General features: G+C 37.0%; 1 protein-coding gene across 3 annotated transcripts in view; it reads right to left on the reverse strand.

Annotated features, from left to right (window-relative positions):
- Window positions 1–24,146, reverse strand: part of PARP8 (poly(ADP-ribose) polymerase family member 8) — a 175,801-nt gene that overhangs the window by 77,850 nt on the left and 73,805 nt on the right. For all 3 annotated transcript variants that reach the window (XM_044232154.1, XM_044232162.1, XM_044232146.1), the window contains exon 4: window positions 3,645–3,682. In XM_044232154.1, coding sequence (XP_044088089.1) covers window positions 3,645–3,682 — 38 coding nt within the window. The remainder of the gene's footprint in view (window positions 1–3,644; window positions 3,683–24,146) is intronic.

Consider the following 24,146-nt stretch of genomic DNA (forward strand, 5'->3'; position numbering starts at 1 on the left):
TTAATGACAAAGTGTATGACAAAATACATCTAATTCTTAAAGATCAACATTAAGATATATACTAATAATATAACTCGTTACCTTGTTGTTCAAAGGAGAAATCATGTATGATAACTCAACAGATGTTAAACAAGAATTTGATAAAGACTTAGTAGTCATTCAAAAACAAAAAGCTTTGTAAATGAGAAAAGTAGTTTTCTGAAAGCAGATGGAAATATGATCATTAATTTTGAAAAAAGAGGACAAAGCTGCCAACTTTCATATCAATTATTAAAAATATTCTGGAAGTTCTAGCAGGTAATGGGACAAAAAAACACAAGGATGATTATTGGAAAGGGAGAGCAAACAGGTAATTTTTATACAATATTATCTACCTGAGAAATCAAGTGTATTAACTGAAATGTTGGTACAAATTAATGTAGATTAAAATTTAATCATGGGGAAATATTATCATGGTAATATTCACTTTGAAGGAAGCTCCATTAAAATACATAGAATTGGTTTTTACCACCAAACTACATGTCCTTGGGAAATACTATTTAACCTTTCTTGGCATATTTCTTCAAGTACAAAATGTCATTATAGCCTCTGTTCTGCTTATACACAAACTGGCATTGAAAGTCAATTCAATTATGTATATGGAAATACTCAGTACACAGTGTACTGGTTCGTCATATCAACCAATTCAAAATCCTACGCCCAAATGTACAAATCTCTCTCACCCATACTTGTGTTTTATCTACACTCCTTTTATATTTAAAAATGAAATTATATTGAAGATTTACTACAGACTTCCTCCAGGATGGGAATTTGTTTAAAAGGAAAAAAAACACAAATAATAACCAATTTTTTGCAAGTTTCAATTTTTGTATATTGCATTTTTAGAGGGGCTCCCTCACGCCAAGGCGAGAAAAAGTCCATGATACCTCTTGGCCACAAGAGGGAGCTAAACATTTTGTTCGCTTGGTTTACCAAAGGCATCTTCTGCCCTATTTCTTGTGTTACAGAATGATTCACTGTCATCAAGATGGGTTTTGATTTGTGGTATTATTTCTATCACCCTAACTAAAGTCCTCTCATGATTGACATCTCTAGGAGCTGCCTCAGATGAGAAGTACAATAATTATAATTATGTATGATAGTGAGGTTAACTTTTATTTTCCTAACATACTTATTTGGCAAACACTCAGCATCAAAAATATCACAATGGCAAGAGTTGACTGCAAAATCAACCACAAAAAATTTTTCTTCGGGGCGCCTGGGTGGCTCAGTGGGTTAAAGCCTCTGCCTTTGGCTCAGGTCATGATCCCAGGGTCCTGGGATCAAGCCCCACATCCGGCTCTCTGCTCATCGGGGAGCCTGCTTCCTCCTCTCTCTCTCTCTCTGCCTACCTCTCTGCCTACTTGTGATCTCTGTCTGTCAAATAAATAAATAAAATCTTTGAGAAAAAAAATTTTTTTTCTTCATAAATATTTTATTTTGTCTTGCTACTTCCAATGAAATCTGCCTAGAACACTTTATATACTACTATCAAAAAATAAGCATCTCTTTAATAATGAATAACCCCCCCCTTGTAAAACTATATGATAGTCTTAAAGAATACTATGCTTAACACGTGTGGTGATCATAGCAAAATAATTGTAAGGGAGTTTATGATTTATAAAATTATTTTTATTTATTTTTGTTAATGTTAGCCATGGTACTTTTAAAAAAAGATTTATTTATTTATTTGAGACAGTGAGAGTGAAAAAAGAGAGAGAGAGAGCATGAGCAGGGGGAGGGGCAGAGGGAGGAGGAGAAATGGACTCCCCCCTGAGCAGAGAGCCTCACATGGGGCCCCAGGATCATGACCTGAGCCAAAGGCAGACACCTAACCAACTGAGCCACCCAGGCACCCCTACGAAATTATTCTTAAATGTAACATTTGACATTATTAAAAAATGCATGATTAAATGCATGATGCAAACTACCACAAAAAATCCTGGCCTAGCCATTTGCGACGATGTGGATGGAACTAGAGGGTATCATGCTTAGCGAAATAAGTCCATCGGAGAAAGACAACTATCATACGATCTCCCTGATATGAGGAAGTGGAGATGCAACATGGGGCGTTAAGGGGGTAGGAGAAGAATAAATGAAACAAGATAGGATTGGGAGGGAGACAAACCATAAGTGACTCTTAATCTCACAAAACAAACTGAGGGTTGCTGGGGGGAGGGGGGTTGGGAGAAAGGGGGTGAGGTTATGGACATTGGGGAGGGTATGTGCTATGGTGAGTGTTGTGAAGTGTGTAAACCTGGCGATTCACAGATCTGTACCCCTGGGGATAAAAATATATTATATGTTTATAAAAAATTAAAAAATTAAAAAAAAATCCTAGCCTAAATGTTAAAGAAGGGAGATCTTCATACTACCTTATGAACTAATTATTTTTTAAAAATACTACAAGTACATATAATCAAAGTTAGTTATAGCAACATAGTAATTTTACATAGAAAAATATGATCCAAATCATGCATAGTATGTGAATAAAATGGCCAGATTTGAATAAGAATTGATTCTAATTTATGATACTTGCAGATCACAACAGTATAGTTTGGTGACCATCTGATTTGAGTAAGTCAGAATGTTGGAGAGAGAGTTGCTGTTCTTTGCCACAAAATACAATAAACAATAGATTCCTGTATTATACTCTTTGCTCTGAGGGTAAACTAATCAAGGTGTATTTTTCTGCACTATGTCTGCAATCCTTATGCTCTTATTCAAAATATAATTATAGATATCACTTGTGAGGAAAATACTAAAGAGGAACATCTTGTTTATATCTTCACATTATTGTGACTGAAATGTTAGCATCCACAGCCTGGGCTGTAGGAGGTGACATGCGTCTAGAAAATAGGACTGACCAAGGCCTAGAAGAAAAACACTTGTCTGATTTACAGAAAAAGGGATCTGCAGTGTTCTTACATTCTGTCTTCTAGGGACAAGTATCTGTAGGCCTTCTAATCCATTTCAGGAGACAGACATACAGTGAGAATAGCCGTGTATATACCAGATATCCAGTCTAGTCCAGAGGTATAGTTCGTAGGTTCTGGACTATTGGGTTCAAGTCTCAACTCTTCCTCTTACTAGGTGTGTCACCATTTAGGAGGGAAATGGTGATATTATGGTAACAATCTCATAGGATTATTATGAGAAATGTGTAATCATTTATATACTTAGAAAAATGAAGACAGGCTTATTCTTAGCTATTGTTATTTTTAGCTATTAGTTTAGCTGCTCTTCTCACCTATTCTGTTTACATTATGAAAAGCCAAAGGATGTTGCAAATCCAACAACTAAACCAGTTCAGGACTCTTTGTTTTACTTATAATAACATAAACATACACAGGCAGAAGCTATCACACGGGCTCAAGTGCATGACTTTTCATCAGGAAAGTATTTTGACTTTGGACTGCATCGCAGGGTAAGACATGCATCTCACAGGCACCCAACAGAATTCTTCTAGATCTGCAAGTCTTTTCCTGTGAACGTTTCACTCTTAGATATATTTATATACATTCCCCATCTCCAGAAGAAAGAAACATTCAAAGAAATCATGACACGAGTATTTGTAATAAAAAATAGAAAGAAGAAAAGCATACCTGGGTAATCTTCAGACACGTGTACTGAATAGGATACACTGTTAAAACAGGGGGAAAAAAAGAGAAAAGAAAGGCTCAAATTACCACTAAGGTAAATGTTTTTACAAAATAAAAACCAACCTCACATTACCCATTCATTTTTACAGATATAAGTACAGATATAAGTATAAACCAAAAAACCTCCTTGGTATTTGACACAGGAAACTTACAGGATTTTAAGATATATTTTCTATGAGTATAAATGGTTTTTGAAATATCTTTCTCCCAACAGTGGTATCTTTAGTATAGATAGGTCTTTTTAATCTCAGCCATATCAAATATTCCCTAAGCTATGACCATATGTGTCATTTGCTCAGATTTTATCAAATCTTTTTTTTTTTTTAAACCAAACATAAAGTATTCCTCCTATTTGGTATGGCAGTTCAGAATCTAAGCATTTATTTTTAATACTGCTTCCCCACAATATACTGTGCTTTTGAAACACGTCCTGTGTCTTTTCCTTCAAAGAATTAACAACAGGATGCCAGTGGAACTAATAGTTATTCATCAGCCACATCATGGTATGTAATAAATAAATGATCTCCTGTTCTCAGAAGGATTGGGTTGCTTTAAAAATAGTTTTTAAATTACATTTTAACAATTTCACAACTCCTTTCTCGGAAACCTGACTCCTTCCAGATATTATCTCAGTGACGTATTAAAAGTAACCATGCTTATCTGTTCACTTTCCTATCTCGATCAGCTAGACTGTAAGTCTCTTGAGGTAAAAGTCCATGTCTATTTTTATTTTTAACACAGTCACCTATTATGGTGCATAACTCTCAGCACTTGTTCAATATTAGCTTTCTGAATGGATCAGGGGAACTGCTGCCTGCCAGAGAAAAGTCAAAAATTAGGTTAAATTCAGCCAAATTAACTGGCTATTAAGACAAAAAAAAAATTCAATTCTCTTTGAAGGAACATACAGAATAGAGTCCATGCAAAGTATTATTCACAAAGTGAATTCAATACAACCCAAATTACTTGACATAGGAACAAGCAGGAAAATCTAACCTATAGTCAAGTGGAAGTTTGACCCAAGTGCTGGAATTAGCCCACAGGGATGTTAAAACAGTTAATATAAATATGCTTAAGGAAACAACGGAAAATCTGATCTGAAGAAGAAGAAACAGATGATCAGGGTCTTGTGGGACAGTAGCAAAAGAGCAAACATTTTGTATTACTAAAGTTTCAGGAAGTGAATAGAGAGAGAAAAATACAGGGGATAAAAAGAGCTGAAAATTTCCCAATTTGGGTGAAAGACCAATGTACAAACTAAAGAAGCCCAGAAAACCCTGAACAGAGCAAGTGCAAAGAAAGCTGCATCCAGCTGCACAGAGTCAAAGCGCTGAAAATCAAATATAAAGAATCATTTTTAAAAGAGGAGAAAAACTTGACACATTACATACAGGAAAACAGTAAGAACCAATGTTTTCATAAGAAACGGAGGACAGTGGAGAGTACAATGATGAAGAGCTAGGGGAGGGAAGGTAGGGCTAAACCCAGAATTCTATATCCGGGTCATAGATCTTTAAAAATGAAGATAAATTTTAAAAATTATACATAAAAGTAAATTGTGGATATTTGTCCTAGCAAATCTAAAGTAGAAAAAAATCCCGAAGTTCTCCAGGTGAATGATATCAGAAAATCAAATGTCCAGAAGGAATGGAGAGCACCAGAAGTTGTAATTTTTCTTTTAATGTTTTAAAAATATATGACTATTTAAAGATTCTAACACTTCACTGTGGGATTTATAAAACATGTAAATGTAATACACATGACAATTATAGCATGATGTCAGGGAGGGGTTAAATGGTCATATATAGTTTCCAGATTCTTACATCTTAAATAAAACATTGTATTACTAACCCTAAACCATAACCCTAAGAAAAATTAAGGATACACTGTAATCCCTAGAACAAGCACAAAAAAAAAAACTTAAAAAATAATAACTAGATGAAAGAATTCTAAAATCATTTTAGAATGTTTAATCCAGAAGAAGGCAAAAACAGAGGAACAAAACACAGAAGGAACAAATAAAAAACAAACAGTAAATGGTGCCTGACCCTAACTGTAACAAGGATTGCTTTTAATGCTAATGGATGAATTACACTGAATAAAAAGGCAAAGATGGCCAGAATGGTTTAAAAAAAAAAAAACAAAACCACAAGATCCAATTCTAGGCTGTCTTTCAGAGATCCACATTAAATATAATTGGAAGTAAAGGGGGGAAAATTTATACCATGCAAATGGTAAGCATAAGACTCAAGTGTTTAAATTAATAACAAAAACTTCAAGATAAAGATAAAAAGAGATCATAATGATCAAATAGTGAATCTGTCGGGTTGAAGGCACAACAATAAAAAATGTGTATGCACCTAACAACAAAGTTTCAAAATACATGAGGCAAAACCTGACAGATAAAGGGAGAAAGGGACAACTCCACAATCATAGTTTGAGTAATTAATACAACAAGACAACCCCCTAAAAATCATTAAAGACATGGAAGATCTGAAACAGATTTTCATTTTAAAAACAAAAACAAAAACAAAAAAACCTCAACTATAACTGCAGAGTATCTTTTTCTTTTCAGGTATGCATGAACGGAACGTTTACCAAGAAAGATCGTACTCTGCACTATAAAACTAGTCAGTAAATATGAGTGGATGGACGGTTGTGTTTCAAACCGGTTGTGTTTCAAACCTTGAAACCAGGATAGTTCATATCCTGGTTTCAAGGCTTATCTGGCTCTTATAACACTAAGTCTTAAGGCCTCAAGGAGGACTTATTTTTAGAATTTAGGACTAATTTTAGAATTTGTGAGTGGACTTAGGGCTATGTGACTGTGGCCACAGGCTGTGCAACCCCTTCAAGCAACCCCAAGTGTTCCAGACTCCTCAGATGAAACCCCTGGTATGCTGCCTAGTCCATGGAAAGAAATGACGCAAAGGCAAGAATGAATAAGGAAGTGAATAGGAAAACAAGATGGTTAGTAATGAGACCAACTACTGATATACTGTTCTTTCATCGAGTATATTTCATTGTTTAATTAACTCAAAAAGCATTTCTTGGTAACCCGATAAAAGAGAAATATTGTGTCAATGTTTAACTATGATTTAGATAGAAAAAAAATCAGGAGATGATTTTGTATGATTAATGTAAGAGGAAGCAAAGAATATAAAACATAACCAATATGACAGACAAAGGAACTTAAACATTTTAAAGCACAATAGTTTTTTTTTTTACTTTTTATTTTTATATAATTAAAGGTTCACATGAAATTGCACAGATAGAGAGGTCTCATGTAGCCTTTATCCAGGTTTTCCCATTAATTACATGTTATATACCAATAGTACAATAACAAAAACAGGAAATCGACATTAGATAAAGTTTGCGTATAGTTCTATGTTATTTTATCAAGTCATGTACTTACTATCATACATCAAAATATGGAACTATTTAATCGTTCAAGGATTTTCCTCATGCTATCCTCGTTAGAGTCAAACCTGTCTCCCTTCATCCCAACACCTTTAACCCCAGGCAGACACTAATCAATTCTCCATCTCTATAATTTTGTCATTTCAAGAACATTATATAAAGGGAATCACAAAGTATGACATGAAGCACAACACAATAGCATTTGAACGCAAAGTTAGTATTGTGAAAAAATCACTAGGATTGACAATATTTAGGATCAACTGAAGAAGTGGGAGATTGGATTCAGAAGCCACTATCAGTGGGGGGAGGTGGGGGTATGTAACAGGGAGAAGAAGGCGGCAACAAATGGCAGATGGCAGAGGCCAGCCAAGGGACCAGCTTTGGAAATCATGGCCCTGAATCAAATGCCAGGAATTAGAAGATAAAATAACCATGCCAGGGATGCTTCAGATAAACAGGGGGAGACACACACTAGGACCTCAATGAATTTATTTTCCCACAAGTCAACCCCTTAGGCAATGGAACTCTACTATGTAGAAATGAAATTATTGATGATCAAGGCAACCCTTCATCCAGCAGGACTATGTGATAGAAGCCTGGAATCTTGCCAGAGATTGCACTCAATACTAAGCTGAATTAATTCCCAATAGCCTACCATCTCAACCAATAGGAGTTGGCTTCATTTCTCATCCATATGACGGTCCAAATCCAAAAGGAAGCCTTAATACGTTCCCATGTTTATCTCCAACTGGGGAGCCTGTTGTAATCGGGGCCACACAAACAGAGATCAGATTCCAGCTTTGAGCCTTACTAGCTGAGAGGCATTATGAAAAGTTACTTCAATACGCTCAGCTTCGATCTCTTTTCAGTAAAATGGGAGAATCCAGACCTACAGTAAAAGCCTGCTGTGATGATTTAATGGTTTAACAGGTGTAAGGTCCCCAGAACAACGCCAGACACAGAGCAGGAGGTGCCAAGTAATTCTAGTCAGCTTCCAGTACAAGCAATGAAAATGTACAAAAATGAAATTTCACATGAATGAATGCTTATTGAGGAACTCAATTTACTCAAAAATCACAATATATTACATTAATCAGAGACCAAAACTAACACTGATGATTTTATATTACGGTTCTATTATCCTCCTGATTTTAAGAAACATTTCCACGTTCGGGATCATACCTAATTTTTCAAACACAAAATAGAAAGCAAAAGCCCTACAAAATGACTCATCAGCTCCTGTGCTATATAACATTTTCTTGGTAGTACACCAGAAGGAAAATCACCAGGGCTGTAAAATCCAAATCAGTTTCACTCTGGGGCTTACAGAGTTCTTAGGGGAACAATCTAGTACAAGCAGACATGGATGATTAAGCTAAAGGACCTAACAGGTAGGGCAGGGCGGGGGTGAGGGGGTGGGGGCAGAAGCAGCACAGGGAAGGGGGGGGAAACAAAGAACCAAGCTGAACAGGTACAGGAGTAAGGCTAGTATGGACCATACATATTAAATACTAAAGCAGGCGAAATTATCGTGAGGAAGTGAACAGGAAAGAAAGTGAATGAGAGCAGGAAGAGAAAGCTGGAGCAAGCTCTGAATTCTGATTCAGGAAAAAAAGATGACTGCAAAATTTTAGAGGAGGCTTCTAAACCACAATTATACTGAGGTGCTTTGTAGAGGAAGTTAGTTGGTCACTCCGTGTTCGTTACATACTGCATATACTGCACAGTGCTGGGGTTTGGTTTGGTTTGTTGAGATTGTATATTCTTTATTTATTTGTCAGAGAAAGAGAGAGAGCACAAGCAGGGGGAGCAGCAGGCAGAGGAGGAAGCAGACTCCCTGTCGAGAAAGGAGTCTGATGCAGGACTCAATCCCGGGACCCTGGGGTCACGACCTGAGCCAAAGGCAGCAGCTTAACCGACTGAGTCACCCGGACGTCCCTTTTTCCCCCACTCTGGGTTCTTAATATCACAAATTTAAGACTGGAATCTCTAAACTATTTCTATAACTTCAATCATTTCTTAAATAAAATAGCTGCTTCCACTTGTTATTCCTCTGAAAGCAACTATCCCTACCAAATACCTCTAGCTCTACTGTCAAGAGCTTCTGAAGGAGTTCAAGGGTGGGGGCAGGGGGGAGGGGGGAGGGGATGTCCTCAGATGTTCAGTTATCTACCAGATCCTGTATTTTGTTTCTACATTTGTTTTCTTGTGTAATTCAAAGCATTCATAAGTTCATTCTTATACCTAACCTCACCGCTCACCCCATTACCATCCTATTTCTTCCAAAATGCCTGCAAAGTATGAATAAATGGAGTTTAGAATTAGTTTCCAAGTTCACAAATCGAAGAAAAACAAAATTTTTTAAAGAAACTTTAAAAGATTTTATTTATTTATATGACAGAGACAATGAGAGAGGGAACACAAGCTGGGGGAGTGGGAGAGGGGAAAACAGGCTTCCCGTTGAGCATGAAGCCCAGCACCAGACCCCAGGATCATGACCTGACTCAAAGGCAGAAACTTAACGACTGAGTCATCCAGGCGCCCCCCAAAAATTTTTTTAGGAATAGTAGAGAGCTCAGGAAAATGGCAGTTTTAACATAATAGGGGAGGGAACTCGGATCTGAAGAGGAAATTGTTTTAGATTTAGACCTCATGGCAGTAGCGGATTCAGTAGCTGTATTTTACAAGTGGGTCCCAAAATGTTTCTGTCCCCTCAAACTCAAGAGTCCTGGATTCTGAGCTCGTACTTTTTCATCTACACCCAGCAAGCAAAACCCAATATTTCATTCCGTCTTTTACTTTACTCCCTAGAACAATTTCTCTGATAAACCTATCCTTACGGAGCTTTTCTTTCCCAGTTAGATCACTTTTAAAATTTACATAAGACAAAGCAAAATGCAGAAACTAACCAAACAGGGCAGCTCCTGGCCCACAGTTCTCCACCCGAGCTATATGCTCATGGCTACAGGCCTCAACTCTGTACATTCGCATTTGCTTGCAAGACAACAGCTTAGACCTGACGATATGTGTTCCCTAGCCTATTCCCAGAACCCCTGGGAACTTACCAGGAGACAATTCCCTCCGGCACCTCTTTGCCAGTGTTCAGTGTTACAGGGTGAAAAAGATACGGTCCAACCATCCATTTCCACAACCAACTCCTGTATCTCAAGCCAGAAGGTGACTTGGCATGCTAGCAGCTCCCATTTCCTATTTTGATGCCATTTACTTCCCAAAATAGTCACTATCACACTCATTATCATTTTTATCTTGCATAAACATTTTCTAAATATCCAAGTCAATGAGCTCATTTACCATTATTCGCTACCAATTGTTCTGTCTTTTATCCAGGATTAGGAATTTCTAGGGCACTCTCTTTCTCTTCACTTAAAAATCCTCACATCAACCACATCCATATGGACAACATTAAGCTACATATGGTTCCATGACCTCATCTTCCCTTAATTTTAGCTCACGAAATCCAAGGATACCCCTTGAACCTTGGCTTGAAGCATCACTGCTCTCCTTCTAAAATCTCAACCCAGTGTCCCACTTTTTAGCCACAATTTTATAACTTTTCAGCCCTCACTCCTTTATTCCTACTCCCTGACACCCACCAATCCCCATGTGCTTTTTTTTTCCACTCTGTGTTCTTTATAGTCCCTTCCAGTTTCATTTCCTTCTTTATGTGACTGTAGAGCCTTAACCGCTCTCCCCACGGCATCTTCAACTCCTTCATTGTGTACCCCAATTTTGCCCGTGCAGACTATCTGCCAGGCCTAGAACCACCAGACTGTAGATAGAACACGTCTCAACTCCCTCCCAATCTGGGCTTTGAATGCTGCTGGAGAGGACAATGGATCAATGGATCCAAAGCATCTGAACCCACTATAGACATATGGTGCCCCATCCCAGCTCCAACAGCCTTGCTCAATAAGCCCTCACAACCTCTTCTGCATCTTCTTCTTGGTAGACTTTTCAACCCTTCACAACTTCCTAGCATCCCATAACAATTCGCCCTTTCAATTATCCGCATTAAAACAAGTCATCATATGGCTACTCTGTCTCGGCATTCTACCATTTCTTTCACCCACCAACACACCTGTAAGTTAACACTTTTCTCCTTACACCCAGGAAGATGGAAATGTCTCTTCTTTTATCTAAGACTAACCCATCTAGTTGATTTACAGATGCCATAAATGAAGGCTCCATTTGGGGTTTGAAATTTGAAATTAATAAATTTCAATTTGAAATTAATTAAAAAAAAGTGTAATTATGGAAGTATGAAAAGATTCACTTGCAAAGATATTAATGGTAGCACTATTAAAATGAAGAAGTACCCAAAAAAACAAAAATACCAATAATAGGATTACATACACTATTTTATATACATACACACATATATACATATAGGACATAACACCAGGTAACTGTGAAAAAGTAATGGCATAAAATAATATTGTAACTAAAGAGACACGTGTTTCTGATACATTAAGGTACATACAAAAAATTAGACAGCTACAACATATTTGCTTTAAAAATATGTAAATACATATTTATTTGATACAAATGCATACTGATAGAAGCATGGCTAGAAAAATGTGGACAAATTTCAACATTTATTAACTCTTGTTTATTGGGTGAAGGGAAACTTTATTTTTTGTATCTGTATTTTTTTAATCTTTGTAATAAGTATGAAATGTAACAAGAGGGGGAGGGAGCTAGTAATGTTTAAGCTCTCCCTTTACCTTGTAACCTTTTCTAATTATCACTCCACCTGCCTTCTTCAAATCAAAATTTTGCCAAGAGTCATCTAAGCCCTTTTTGCCACCTGTCCACTTGCACCTGCACATTCCAACCTGGCCTCCACTCCTAGGACCCCACCAAAATTCTGCTTCTTCACAATAGCACAGTTTTTTTTTTTTTCCTTAGTCCTTTTCTTACATAAATTCCCAGACACATTTAATAAAAACAGAGACATCATGAAACCCTCCTTTCGTGGCTCCTGAATCCCATGCCTCCCTAGGTCCCCTCTTATTTTTTTAAGATGCTCTTCTGAGTCGAGATCTTGACTTTTGATATTTCACATTTCATGCTGTTTTCCTATTTCAATGCTTTCCAGTCATGCTGACTGCTCTGTTTTTTCACATGAGTAATCTCAACTATATCCACGAGTCTCCTACCAGCCATGAGCAGAAGGCCCAAAAATTCCCTACCTCTCAACCAAGTAGGCAGCTTTTTCATTTCCCCCCACATTTCAATAGGACATTCTGCAAGCAAATTAACTCTTTTTTTAAAAAAATATTTTATTTATTTATTTGACAGAGATCACAAGTAGGCAGAGAGGCAGGCAGAGAGAGAGAGAGGAGGAAACAGGCTCCCTGCAGAGCAGAGAGCCCAATGTGGGGCTCGATCCCAAGACCTGGGATCATGACCCGAGCCGAAGGCAGAGGCTTTAACCCACTGAGCCACCCAGGCGACCCTTCTGCAAGCACATTAAACCCCAGTCATACAAAGCAGAATTCACTGCCTTCTTTACATTAATTTTCAACTCAACAAATTAAATACCAAGAAATTTGGGGCAACTAATAGCAGCACCTGCCATTAGGAACTATAGATCTACTTTCTATTTGACCATATCACAGTGCAAGATGCTTGGTCACTTCCTGGAACAGGGAAAGTCTGAAGTGGTTGATTTGAAGCAGGACCTGGACTATGTACTTCTAAAAACCATGTACTTCTATGGACTATGTACTTCTAAAAACCACCCTAAGCGGTTCTGAGGAAAGTAAGCTCTAGACCTTGTTTTCAAAAAACAAAACAAAACAAAACAAAACAAAAATAACAACCAGATACTGAGTCTACAAAATTAATGTTAATTCTTTAGTGTGTCTTCTAGGCTCTTCATGATCTGACCCATGGAACTCTCTGACCAGCCAAAACCTGGACAACTACCCAGAGACCTGAGCTTCTAACACCTTCAAGTTCTACCATTTCCAGAACAGGTCATTTTACTCACACAAAGTAAAGTGGCCCATGACTCTGGATGTGAAACCTGGCTCCACCATTATTAACTGTGTGACTACGAGCCAGGAAACAACACTCTCTGACTCAGTTTCCAATCTGCAGTTTTCTGTCTCTTAGGGTTGCTATAAGGAGTAGACAGAATAATACACATAAAACACTTTGAAGAAAAGAAAAAGAAGAAACCAAGCACTCCAAAGTTTTCAATAAATATTAGCTGCTTTATCCGTAAATATCTTTATCATTATTATTACTCCTACACATAGACTTAGTTTCCTGGAACACACCCCCCCCCCTTCTACCCTCAGGACTCAATCTCAAAGACAACTTCCTATGAAATTTCTCTAGCAATCCAGGCAGATGGATGTTTTCTTCCCCTGTGTCCAGCTTCATCTCTAGACTTAAGGTACAGACCAAACATTTTCATCCTCAAATCCCCAGGGATTTGACACGTAGCTTATTTAAAACAAACAAACAAAAAAATGTTTCCAAATAAACGAACAAATCATTTTTTTCCCCTCAAAATTACTGGAGAAAATGTACTGCCTTGGCAAGTGTTGAAAGCTTTGACGAAAATCTGTAAATGCTGGTACTCAACAGCTCCCCTGTGGGTCCACACCACCGTGCATGGGAGTGCCAGGCTCTTCTGTCACCTCTTCAGAGGCTTTTTCTGATACCCAGAACAGCGTGGGTTCTGAATGCCCAGATCACGTGTATTCTCTGTTATTTCTCATTTTCATATCTACATACTGAAGGTGATACTTGCATTATTCCCAGGCTTGACAGCCTGAGTTGAAATTCAGTGACACAATGGAAGGGAAGATCTTTGCTCCAAAAAAAGGGAAGCATCACAGTTATTTTCAATACAAACAAGCAGAAGTGTTAGCATTTCAAACTGATCATTAGTGAAATACTTTACTTGTCCAGAGACCACTACACAGCAAAGTCCTTGTTTAACCTATCTTGAAACCTATCTCTACTCCTATCTTGAAAGTATAGAAGGAAATGTCAGTTCTCCTAAGCAGAAGAGGAAAGTCATAAAGAAAACGTTTGAGCAGAAACTTACTGGGACATCATCTGCTCTGTGTTGGGAGCAAGCATGCTTTAAACAGGCTTATAGTGACAACCACGAATATACACCCGCCCTGCCCCCCTTATGCAGCATTCAACATCAAGGCAAGAGAACTAAGCTCTCATTCCAGTAGAGAAGACACATCTTTCCTGCCAATGAAATAAACTGTTGATGCAGGACCATTGATATTACCCTTTACAAAGGTTTAAGGGGTGAAGATGCTTGCCTGATAAACACTTACTCAATAATACGTATGTTCCTACTTTCAAAGCTTATTTTGACAATTTTTAAAGTTATATTTTCAGTAAGTGATGTAACAAGATTAAAGTAATGGTGTTCATTTGTGCAACTTTCAGGAGACTGGCTGAGTCAGCAACTCCATGCTTAAATACTATATTATAGGTCAAATGCTTGGAATTTTAAGCAAACCATCTTTTCAACAGAGATGAACTTGAAGGACCTAAGTTCAACTTTGATTAGTAACCAGGTGCATGCTTTTGGGGATATTAATATGCCATATGGCATGGACAAAATTTTTCTTTTATACTGCCCTTAGTCAAAGCAAAGAGCCAACTGAATATTTAAATAAAGTTCTGTTTCTCTTTTATTCCTTGATTATAACCAAAAATAAAAAGGAGGTCACAAATTCAATGTCAACAAGACCTGACGAATGGAAGGAGCATGCCAAGTCACCAACATTAAATTTATTATATATAAATATCATTTCCGTATTTCCTCCCCAAAGTTTAACGTCTGGACTTTTCTCCTCTGTGCAGTTTGCAACTAATTCAACACTCTTTTTGATAAATATTCACTAAAATGTAGATGCCTTTCCCATCACTGTTTTACATCTAGGTTCAAGTCATACAAAAAGCTGCTACAAATGATTTACACAACATGCCAGGACTGGAAAGCTGAATATGATAAAAATAATTCTAAAAATGAGGTAAGGCTTTGTTGTGGCAAGAAAATGTGTTTTAAGAAAATACTGTAAATATTCAGAGAGATAACTGCAATCAATATTAAGATACTACCTCAGCAACTTGCTCAAATCCTTAAAGTATGTAAGATCAGTTCTTTCGAAGATAATTTCTTGTGGAGTATCAAGCGCAATTCTTAATACCACCCGGAGACCCTGGAGGATATAATCTATCTACTTGTCTCATCCCCATCTTGTCCGGGGCTACAACAAAAAGGACCCCCTTCACTTCCTAAGCATGCCCCATTCCCTCTCCCTGGAATGCTCTCCTCCCTTTTGGCTGAACTTGGTCTCATCCTTCAAATCTCAACTCAAAAGTCACCTCGTAGGAAGAAATTTTGTGAAGTTTCCTGCCAGACCTAGATCTTACTCCAGAGCAATTTCATAGTTTGAAATTATACACTCATTTGCATGACATTAACATCTGCTTCCCCCACTGAATCCATAGGATTGGAAAGCACTTCTGTTTTCCTCACCTTAACCTCCCAGCCCCTGCCATATATCCAGTATACAGTGGGAACACTGTAATTAATTGTGGGATGAATGTTTATTAATAAATGTATAAATCCTTTGACCTTCCAAATTGGAATAACCTTCCTCACAAAATTACTTAGCAACTATGATTTAGTTTACAGCCTGAAGAGCACAGAAGAAAGAACACAGACTTTAGAATATGCCTTCACAAGCCCTGTGAGCCTGAGAAAAAGAATTGGCTAATCTCCTCCTGCTTATTTGGCAAGTGAGATAACATCTCCTTCCCAGGACTGTCAAGAGGATCACAGGGAAGATGATAAGTGAAGAAAGAAGCTTGTGTAATGGGAGGAGACAAATCAATGGACGTATTTATTAACTCCCTCCCATTTCCCAAAACTCAAGCATGAGAAGATAAAAAATAATTCTGTAGAGGACCTCTTCATTATCCATTCCCCTCCTTCCCCTCTGGGCTGCATGCATATAAAAGTCCTTGGGTTTGCAGGAGAATTCCTTCTCCCAGGGGAGAAAATTGCTGAGCAAATGGACAAGCCAATCAGATAAGCATAACTTCAGCCGGGAGCCTTCTAACACCTGCGGTAAACAGAGAAAAGTTGAGCCCAGAAATTTCAGAAATGGAAGCAGAGGCCTGATCCATCTAAAACTAAATTTCTCTATCAATCAATGAACTTTTCAAGGAACAAATAACTTTTTTTTTTTTTAAGATTTTATTTATTTATTTTAGAGAGAGCATGTGAGTTGGGGAAGGAGCAGAGAGAGAAAAACAAGCAGACTGAGCCCACTCGGAGTGAAGCTGCATGTAGGGCTCAATCCCGGGACCTGAGCAATCACAACCTGAGCCACAATCGAGAGTCAAATGCTTAACCAACTGAGCCACTCAGGTGCTCCCTTTTACTGTTTTAAGCCAGACTTAAATATTCTTTTTGTTGTTGTTTCTTACAACCAAAATCATCCTAACTGGTACACAGACCTATTAAGCCACTTGAGATGTTTTAATGTGAACATCTACAAACTATGTAAACTAAAAACTCATAGGCACATAGCCTTAGTTTTATGATTTTTTTGTTACAAAGTGTCTACTTGCATGATTTACTTAGGATTTTAAGTAACATTCACACATTTTATAGAACTTGTGACCTAAAATGAACCATAATAAATCAGATACTATACAAGAAACGTTGCAAGTTCACATGTCTTATTACTTTTCTGTGTGCTAAGCATAAGGTCGTTCTCTTTAGGGTGTAGTATTTTTTTTTTCTTTGTGGTTAAATGATTTTTTTAAGTCCTTCATAGTTCGTTATTTTGTTTCATTATGTATACATGTATATAAAGTTGAATTTGGTAAGCTGTGGTCCTAGCCACTGCTTTTTTTGTTTGTTTCTGGACTACAGACTTTTTTGGGAAGTCAGCAACTATAGAATAGTATTTCTAAGTGCTTGCTACAATCAATTAGCTTTTCGCTCTTCATTAAGCTTTTGAAAAATGATTTCTTCCCACAAGATTAATGTGGAAAGTATAATTATTTGAAAACAAGGGTAATGTACTTAAATCTGACATATTTTGACCACAAAGTTAATTGATCACTAGATATTCAATTAACAAATGCAATTCATTATTCAGCCAGTGAATATGTAACTAAAAGGTAGCAACAAAGTAACAAACAGATAACACAAAAGGAGCCCTGCAAATGTTTTAGCAAAAGAAAGGTGGCCGTTGTAACAAGTATAATACCTAACTAGGATGTTGATGTTTCCTGTGGGAAGAGAAGATTCATCAAGGCAAACTCTGCTGACCCTAGATCCAGTGAAAGAAGAAATAAAGAAGACTGAATTAATGGATTATTTGCTCAGATATTGTTGATGCTGTCTTAATATTCTATTTTCTAAAGGATATATGAGGAAGACTTTTTTTCCCCTTAAGCTATACCTTTCAATTTGGTAGACACTGCTTTTCAAATTGAAGCAGAACATTTAAAGAGAACATCTAATTCTCCCTGATCTCACCAGAATTCAGAAACGAATGAGTGTCCTTATTTTCCATGACTATACAGTTATTTTCATAGGTTCAGTAAGAATTTTCCCTCTCTTGTTACTAGAAAATTATTGGACAAATCAATTATGTAACCAAAGCTATCCCTATAATATATTTGAAAATAATTTTCATTTAATCAGGAATGACAAGCAACTACTGAGGGACAAGGACTGACTTTACATGTAGAAGTAATGCTTATAAGTGTCCCCCAAGAAAACTGGCCTAACACTTGGCTGATAGGTTCCCAAAGTTATGAGATGGCGAGAAAGGTCACCTTCAATCAGGACAGGAACCCTGGCAAATGCTGGGAGCCTCAACCAGACAGAAAGTCACCCAATTACACAGGGACTAAAGATGAAGTGTGTTGGAGAGTTTCTTACCTCACAAAGTAAGTAACAAGAGGCTTTCAAGAGTCTAATCTAACATTTTTTTTTTTAATTTCTCAATCACCTCAGTAACTCATGGTTCTAAATTTGCAAACTCAAGGAGGCCTCTATGGACAATTAACATTCTCACTTCAGCAGCACTTCTTTTTTTTTTTTTTTTTTGGATGAAGAATTACCTTTGTAAATTACTTATGCTTTCAGGAGAAAGACTACAAAGAAAAACTGTCAAAAATTAGAAAACGAGCAAAAAAGATACTGAATGTTTTCTGCTGAAACAGGACCCTGCAGAGATTCTCTGATCCTAAGAGGTGTTTTCATTAACTCAGTTATTTTAAACCCTGCAGGGATAAAAACTAAGTTGTTTAAAAAAAAAAAAAAAACTCATAATGCAAAATATTCCTGATCATGGCACTACAAATGAGTTTTTTCAGTAAAGAATATATATCTTGATAAGTTAAAGGTCCATAACGCTAATTGCCATTGAACCATCTTTAGTACACAAATCGAAGAAAAAAGCTCTGGAATGGACAAAAGAATGCCTCCCTATTTCAGACTGATTTAGATGCTAAACTGAAAAAAAGTCAAATCTATAAATACAATAGACTTTGTTTAAAATATTTATGGGTGGTGGGAGCACCTGGGCAGCTCAGTTGTTAACCACCTGCCTTCTGTTCAGGTCATGATCCCAGGGTCCTCAGTTTGAGTCCCGCATGGGGCTCCCTGCTCAGCGGGAGGCCTGCTTCTCCCCTCTCCCATGACCCCTGCTTGCGTTCCCTCTCTCCTGCTCTTTCTGTCAAATAAATAAATAAAATCTTTAGAAAAAAATATTTGTGGGTTGTGAAAAAGTTAGAGGTAACTAAAAGGTTCACAAGCAGTGACTGGTTAAATAAAGAATGGGGTATTTATTGTGAAGGTCTGAGGCCAGTAAAAGGGATGTGGACTGCAATCGAGTAATACTGTAACCCCATTTTTATTAAAAATTTGGATTTACTTATCTTTATCAAAATGTATTTATAGTTGTATTGGGCTTTTGCGGGGGAGAAGAATATAAGGGGCTACTTTTCGGGGGAGGTTTCTTGGATCACTGATGGCTATTATTTCTGACTTTCAATTTTTTCTGGAATAAATTTTTTAATACTAATCAAATACCTTTAGAGGAAAACGACTAGAATTAATTTAAAAATTTTATTTCCCAATCCAAATAAGAGTATATTCATTAATAAAATGGGAGGAAACACCTCTGTATTTCCTGGGTAGCTCCCATACCTGTTTCAGCCATCAGTTCTCATTTTTACTTTCAAGAGCCCTCCCTCTCAGCTTCACCTGGCTCGTTCTAATCTGAGGCAGACGAGATTAAGATCTCTTACTAAACACTGCCACAGGCCCGTTTACAAGCCCCTCTTAAAACTTTTCATAGCTATAATTGGGGTCAACATCAAATCAATGTTTCTTTCCCCCCACTAGATGTAATTTCTCTATGTATCTAATTCACTGTCGTGTCCCAGATGCTTATGCATACTGCATCCTAAGAGGTGCTCAAAACACATATATAGCTCCCTTGCTATATACACTGAGTGACTCTTAAAATACACTAGAGTGGGACACGTGGGTGGCTCAGTCGGTTAAGCATTTGCCTTGGGCTCAGGTCAGGATCCCAGGCTCCTGGGATCCAGTCCCGTGTCAGACTCCCTGCTCAGTGGGGACCCTGCTTTTCCTTCTGCCTGCTGCTTCTTCTGTTTGTGCTCTCTCTCTAACAAATAAGTAAATAAAGTCTTAAAAAAATTTTTTTTAAGTCTTTAAAAAATATATGGTAGAGTAAGAAGTACTTTATGTCTTATCAAAGAGAAACAAACCTAAATCCAATTAACTTAAGTCTCTTTAGAAGTCTGATTTTTTTTTAAAGATTTTATTTATTTATTCGACAGAGATCACAAGTAGGCAGAGAGGCAGGCAGAGAGAGAGAGAGAGGAGGAAGCAGGCTCCCTGCTGAGTAGAGAGCCCAATGCGGGACTCGATCCCAGGACTCTGAGATCATGACCTGAGCCGAAGGCAGCGGCTTAACCCACTGAGCCACCCAGGTACCCTAGAAGTCTGATTTTAGGAGAGATGAATAACACTTGCCTTTCCCTCAGGGAATAGATTTTTTACACATGTAATATTTTAAGGGATACAATTTGGCCTATAATGCATCGGTATGAAGCAAATCACTGTAATGGAATTTTATTGTACTGTGTAATGTCGTGAAGTGAGAACAAAGGAGTCACACTGTGTCTATACATTACATGCAGAGGGTTCAAGGGCATTCATCTATAATTCAACATGCTCAAAATCATGAAAATATTACATTTGATATTTGCAACATTGATCATAAAATCTGAACAAACGGTAAAGGGCACTTGAAGGTCTTGAAATTTCAATATTTGCAGGCCATGCAAATAAACAGAATATTTTCTGTTGAGATCGCTCCCCAGGAACCAAACAAATGTACACTGAATCCTATTACAGCACTACCACATGAGAGAAGCGACCATCAATCTGGCTTATAAAAATGTTCTTCCAGTCCCTTTGAACCCTTTTGTTCACGATTAGTTTCTATTATAGTGATACATTACAGTGATAACTAACAAGACTGAGGCTCTAGAATATAGGTTGGTCTAACACTTGGTTCTGCATATGTAATCTCGTTATAGTCTGGATTTAGGGTGGGCATAAATATCACACTATTTCAGCTTCCCTTTCTAGGCAATGCATGGTTAAATCTGTGCCTTGGCATCCTTGATTTTGGCACCATGAATTTCACTGAAGAAAATGGGAAAACTCCAGAACCCATAGAAAGTCACTTCTCTAATTTCTAAAAATAGGCAAGCAAACCTCTTAGATTCAGAGAAGTCAATGAAGAAATTTCTCAGGCTACAGAGAAAGGCAAAGAGAGAGAACAAGGGAGACAACATTATTAACCATTTTGTTCAATCAACCTGAGAAAGAAAAGGAATACTAAACATCCTGGGAACATTTGGCAATTTGGTTGAGAATTCACATTTCTAAAAAATAAAAATGGGGAAAAAAGTCAACTTTACACAATTTTATATAACAATAAATACATTACTGACAAATTGCGACTTGTTTAAAATGATTATGTGGTTTTCAGCAAAAATTTACTTACATGCTGCCCTCTGTTATCATATCATATACAGGCTGAGTGTAGGATAATCATCACTTTTACCGTCTAGCGGCCCCTCAAAGCAAACGGAGAACTGGGTACTCCTACGCTATTAAAAAGAGCTTTTTGACTCCTGTTCCCCTTCCTTTTTCTTAAGAGGGCCAATAAAAAGGAAAATGGCAAAATTTCTCTCGTAAGATTTCCCAACCCCTTTCTCTACCCTCAAGAAATCCTTCATAAATTACCATGAATTTCACATAGAGCAATTTAAAAAAAAAAAAGGCAAAATAAATATCCATACTGGATCTTCAATTAAACCTCCATTTTTTTTTATTTTTTTTTTTAAGATTTTATTTATTTATTTGACAGAGAGAGATTACAAGTAGGCAGAGAGGCAGGTAGAGAGAGAAGGAGGAGGAAGCAGGCTCCCCGCTGAGCAGAGAGCCCGATGCGGGACTCGATCCCAGGACCCCGAGATCATGACCTGAGCCAAAGGCAGCGGCTTAACCCACTGAGCCACCCAGGCGCCCTAAACCTCCATTTTAAAAGGAGGAAGATAAAGTTCAATGTTAAAAGCCTTTGTATCTCTCTCTCTCTCTCTCTCTCTCTCTCTCTCACACACACACACACACACACACACATATACATACACACACAATATATATATATATAGATACTACATATATATGAGATACAAAGGCTTTATATGTATATGTACATATACATATATATGTTTATATGTGTATATATTTATATGTAATTTTTTTGAAGATGTTATTTATTTGACAGAGAGAGGCACAGAAAGAGCAGGAACACAAGCAGGGGCAGTGGGAGAGGGAGAAGCAGGCTTCCTGCCAAGCAGGGAGCCTAAGGCAGGGCTTGATCCCAGGACTCTGGAATCATGACCTGAGCCTAAGGCAGACACTTAATGACTGAGCCGCCCAGGCGCCCCTCTTATTTATATTTTTGCCTTTAATATCATCATATCATATGTTCCTTCAAGACTTTCCTGAATGCTTCCCCAATTCACTTCCCATAACAAAGTACACTTGAGATCATTTTCTTCATTAGAAACTCTTCTAATGTACAGTTAATGTACAGAGTGTGAGGAGAGTAAGGAAATGGTCCAAATGGGACAAGATCACTTAAGGAAGACTGGAGGTAAGTGTGTAATACTTAAGAATACACTAGATACTACAGATAGATACACTATCTCTGTCTAACTATATCTATATCTATATATAGATAGATCTATATCTATGTATATCTACAGATACACTATCTATATCTAATACTTGAGAATACACTAGATACTACAGATAGATACTAGATACTACAAATAGTTACTACAGATCAACAACTGTGAGAATCAGATCTGTAGAGGATTCTAGGGAAACTGAGCTGGTAGGGAAACAAGTAACCACGATGAATATTAAAATGAAATCTTACATGATAAGAAGAGATGGAAAATGATAGGAAAGACATTAGATTCTACCATAGATATTGACAAAATACTGTTTTTTTGGTATAACAAATTGTGAGGGTGTGAGCCCATAATTGATATCATTTCTATCCCTGAATATAGTTTAATTAAAATTTAAATAAAAATACTATTAAAGCTTAATATAACCTTTCAAAAATTGACTTATTATAAAATATTAAATGAAAGTCAGTCAATCAGGGAAATCCTTAAAGGCTTTTAAGTTAAAGTCAATCAATCGGGGAATCATTTAAAAGCTTTTTTAAAAACTACTTCAAGAATTATTAAATATAAAGACTTTTTCAAGCAAATGTTTTCCATAAAGTATTGATATTAGCAATTTGAATCTTCAGTTCTTTTTAAAAGTCAAGTTGCCCACCAGAGAGTCTAATACACACCATCTGTTATGTCAGAAGCAAGTTTTTCGTCCATTTTAAATCAGACGTCTATGACCATAACTGACAGAAAAAGGCACTGTTATGCGAGACTTATTCAGTTTAATTCCTATAGTTACCAAAAAAGAAAGAAGTTACTATCTGCTGAGTAAAAACTATTGTATGTCATTTGCATTTGTCGTTAAAAAACAATTTTTACAACTTTGTTTTCAAAGCCAAATTACCCAACAATATACTGAACATTTCCCATGCATCTGTTAATTAGTTTTTATGCAAATATTGGTCTGCATATCAACTATTTCTATTCAGAATTTCTTTTTAACCATGTTTAGCAAATCTGTATAAAACCCTGATTGCATGTATAGCAAGCACAAAACTGGTTTTAAAAATCACAAGCACTATGCACTAATTTTTATGGATAAGTCCTATGGTATGTTTTGTGTTAAGATTCTCTCCCATATTGTATGTTTATTTTTTATTTTATTTTTCCAGAGTCTAGTTACAACCTTAGGGGCAAGCACTAAATTATTGTCTCTTTATCACATTATTTCTAGTGCCTGCAACAATGAGAAACCCATATTCTTAAGCTCACATGCTAATAAAACTGGGATGGTTTTCACATGCTGGGAAAACCAAGATGGTAAAGATCACTGTCTCTTATCTGAACCCCCAGTGGCCAGATGTATTTTGAAATTCAGAGTTTTTCACATTTTAGAAAGATAACAGAGTGCACATTTTACACCTTATCATCAAAAACAATTAATGTGTCTGAAGAGAGGCATGAACGTTCCCTCTATAAACAACCTCATGTCAGGTCAGTCTGCCAATAATGGGCCAAACTTAGTAACTTTGTTTCAAGTTTCAGAGTTTTTTTGGATGTAGAAATTCTGGATAATAAACTGTGTCTGTGTATAGACATGTACACACACATACTTATATGTATTTTAACTTTTAATATCTGAAAGGATAACTCATGAGGCCACATTCCATAATTAAGGAAACACATAAT

The sequence above is a fragment of the Neovison vison genome, chromosome 1, assembly GCF_020171115.1.
Source record: "Neovison vison isolate M4711 chromosome 1, ASM_NN_V1, whole genome shotgun sequence".
NCBI lineage: Eukaryota > Metazoa > Chordata > Mammalia > Carnivora > Mustelidae > Neogale > Neogale vison.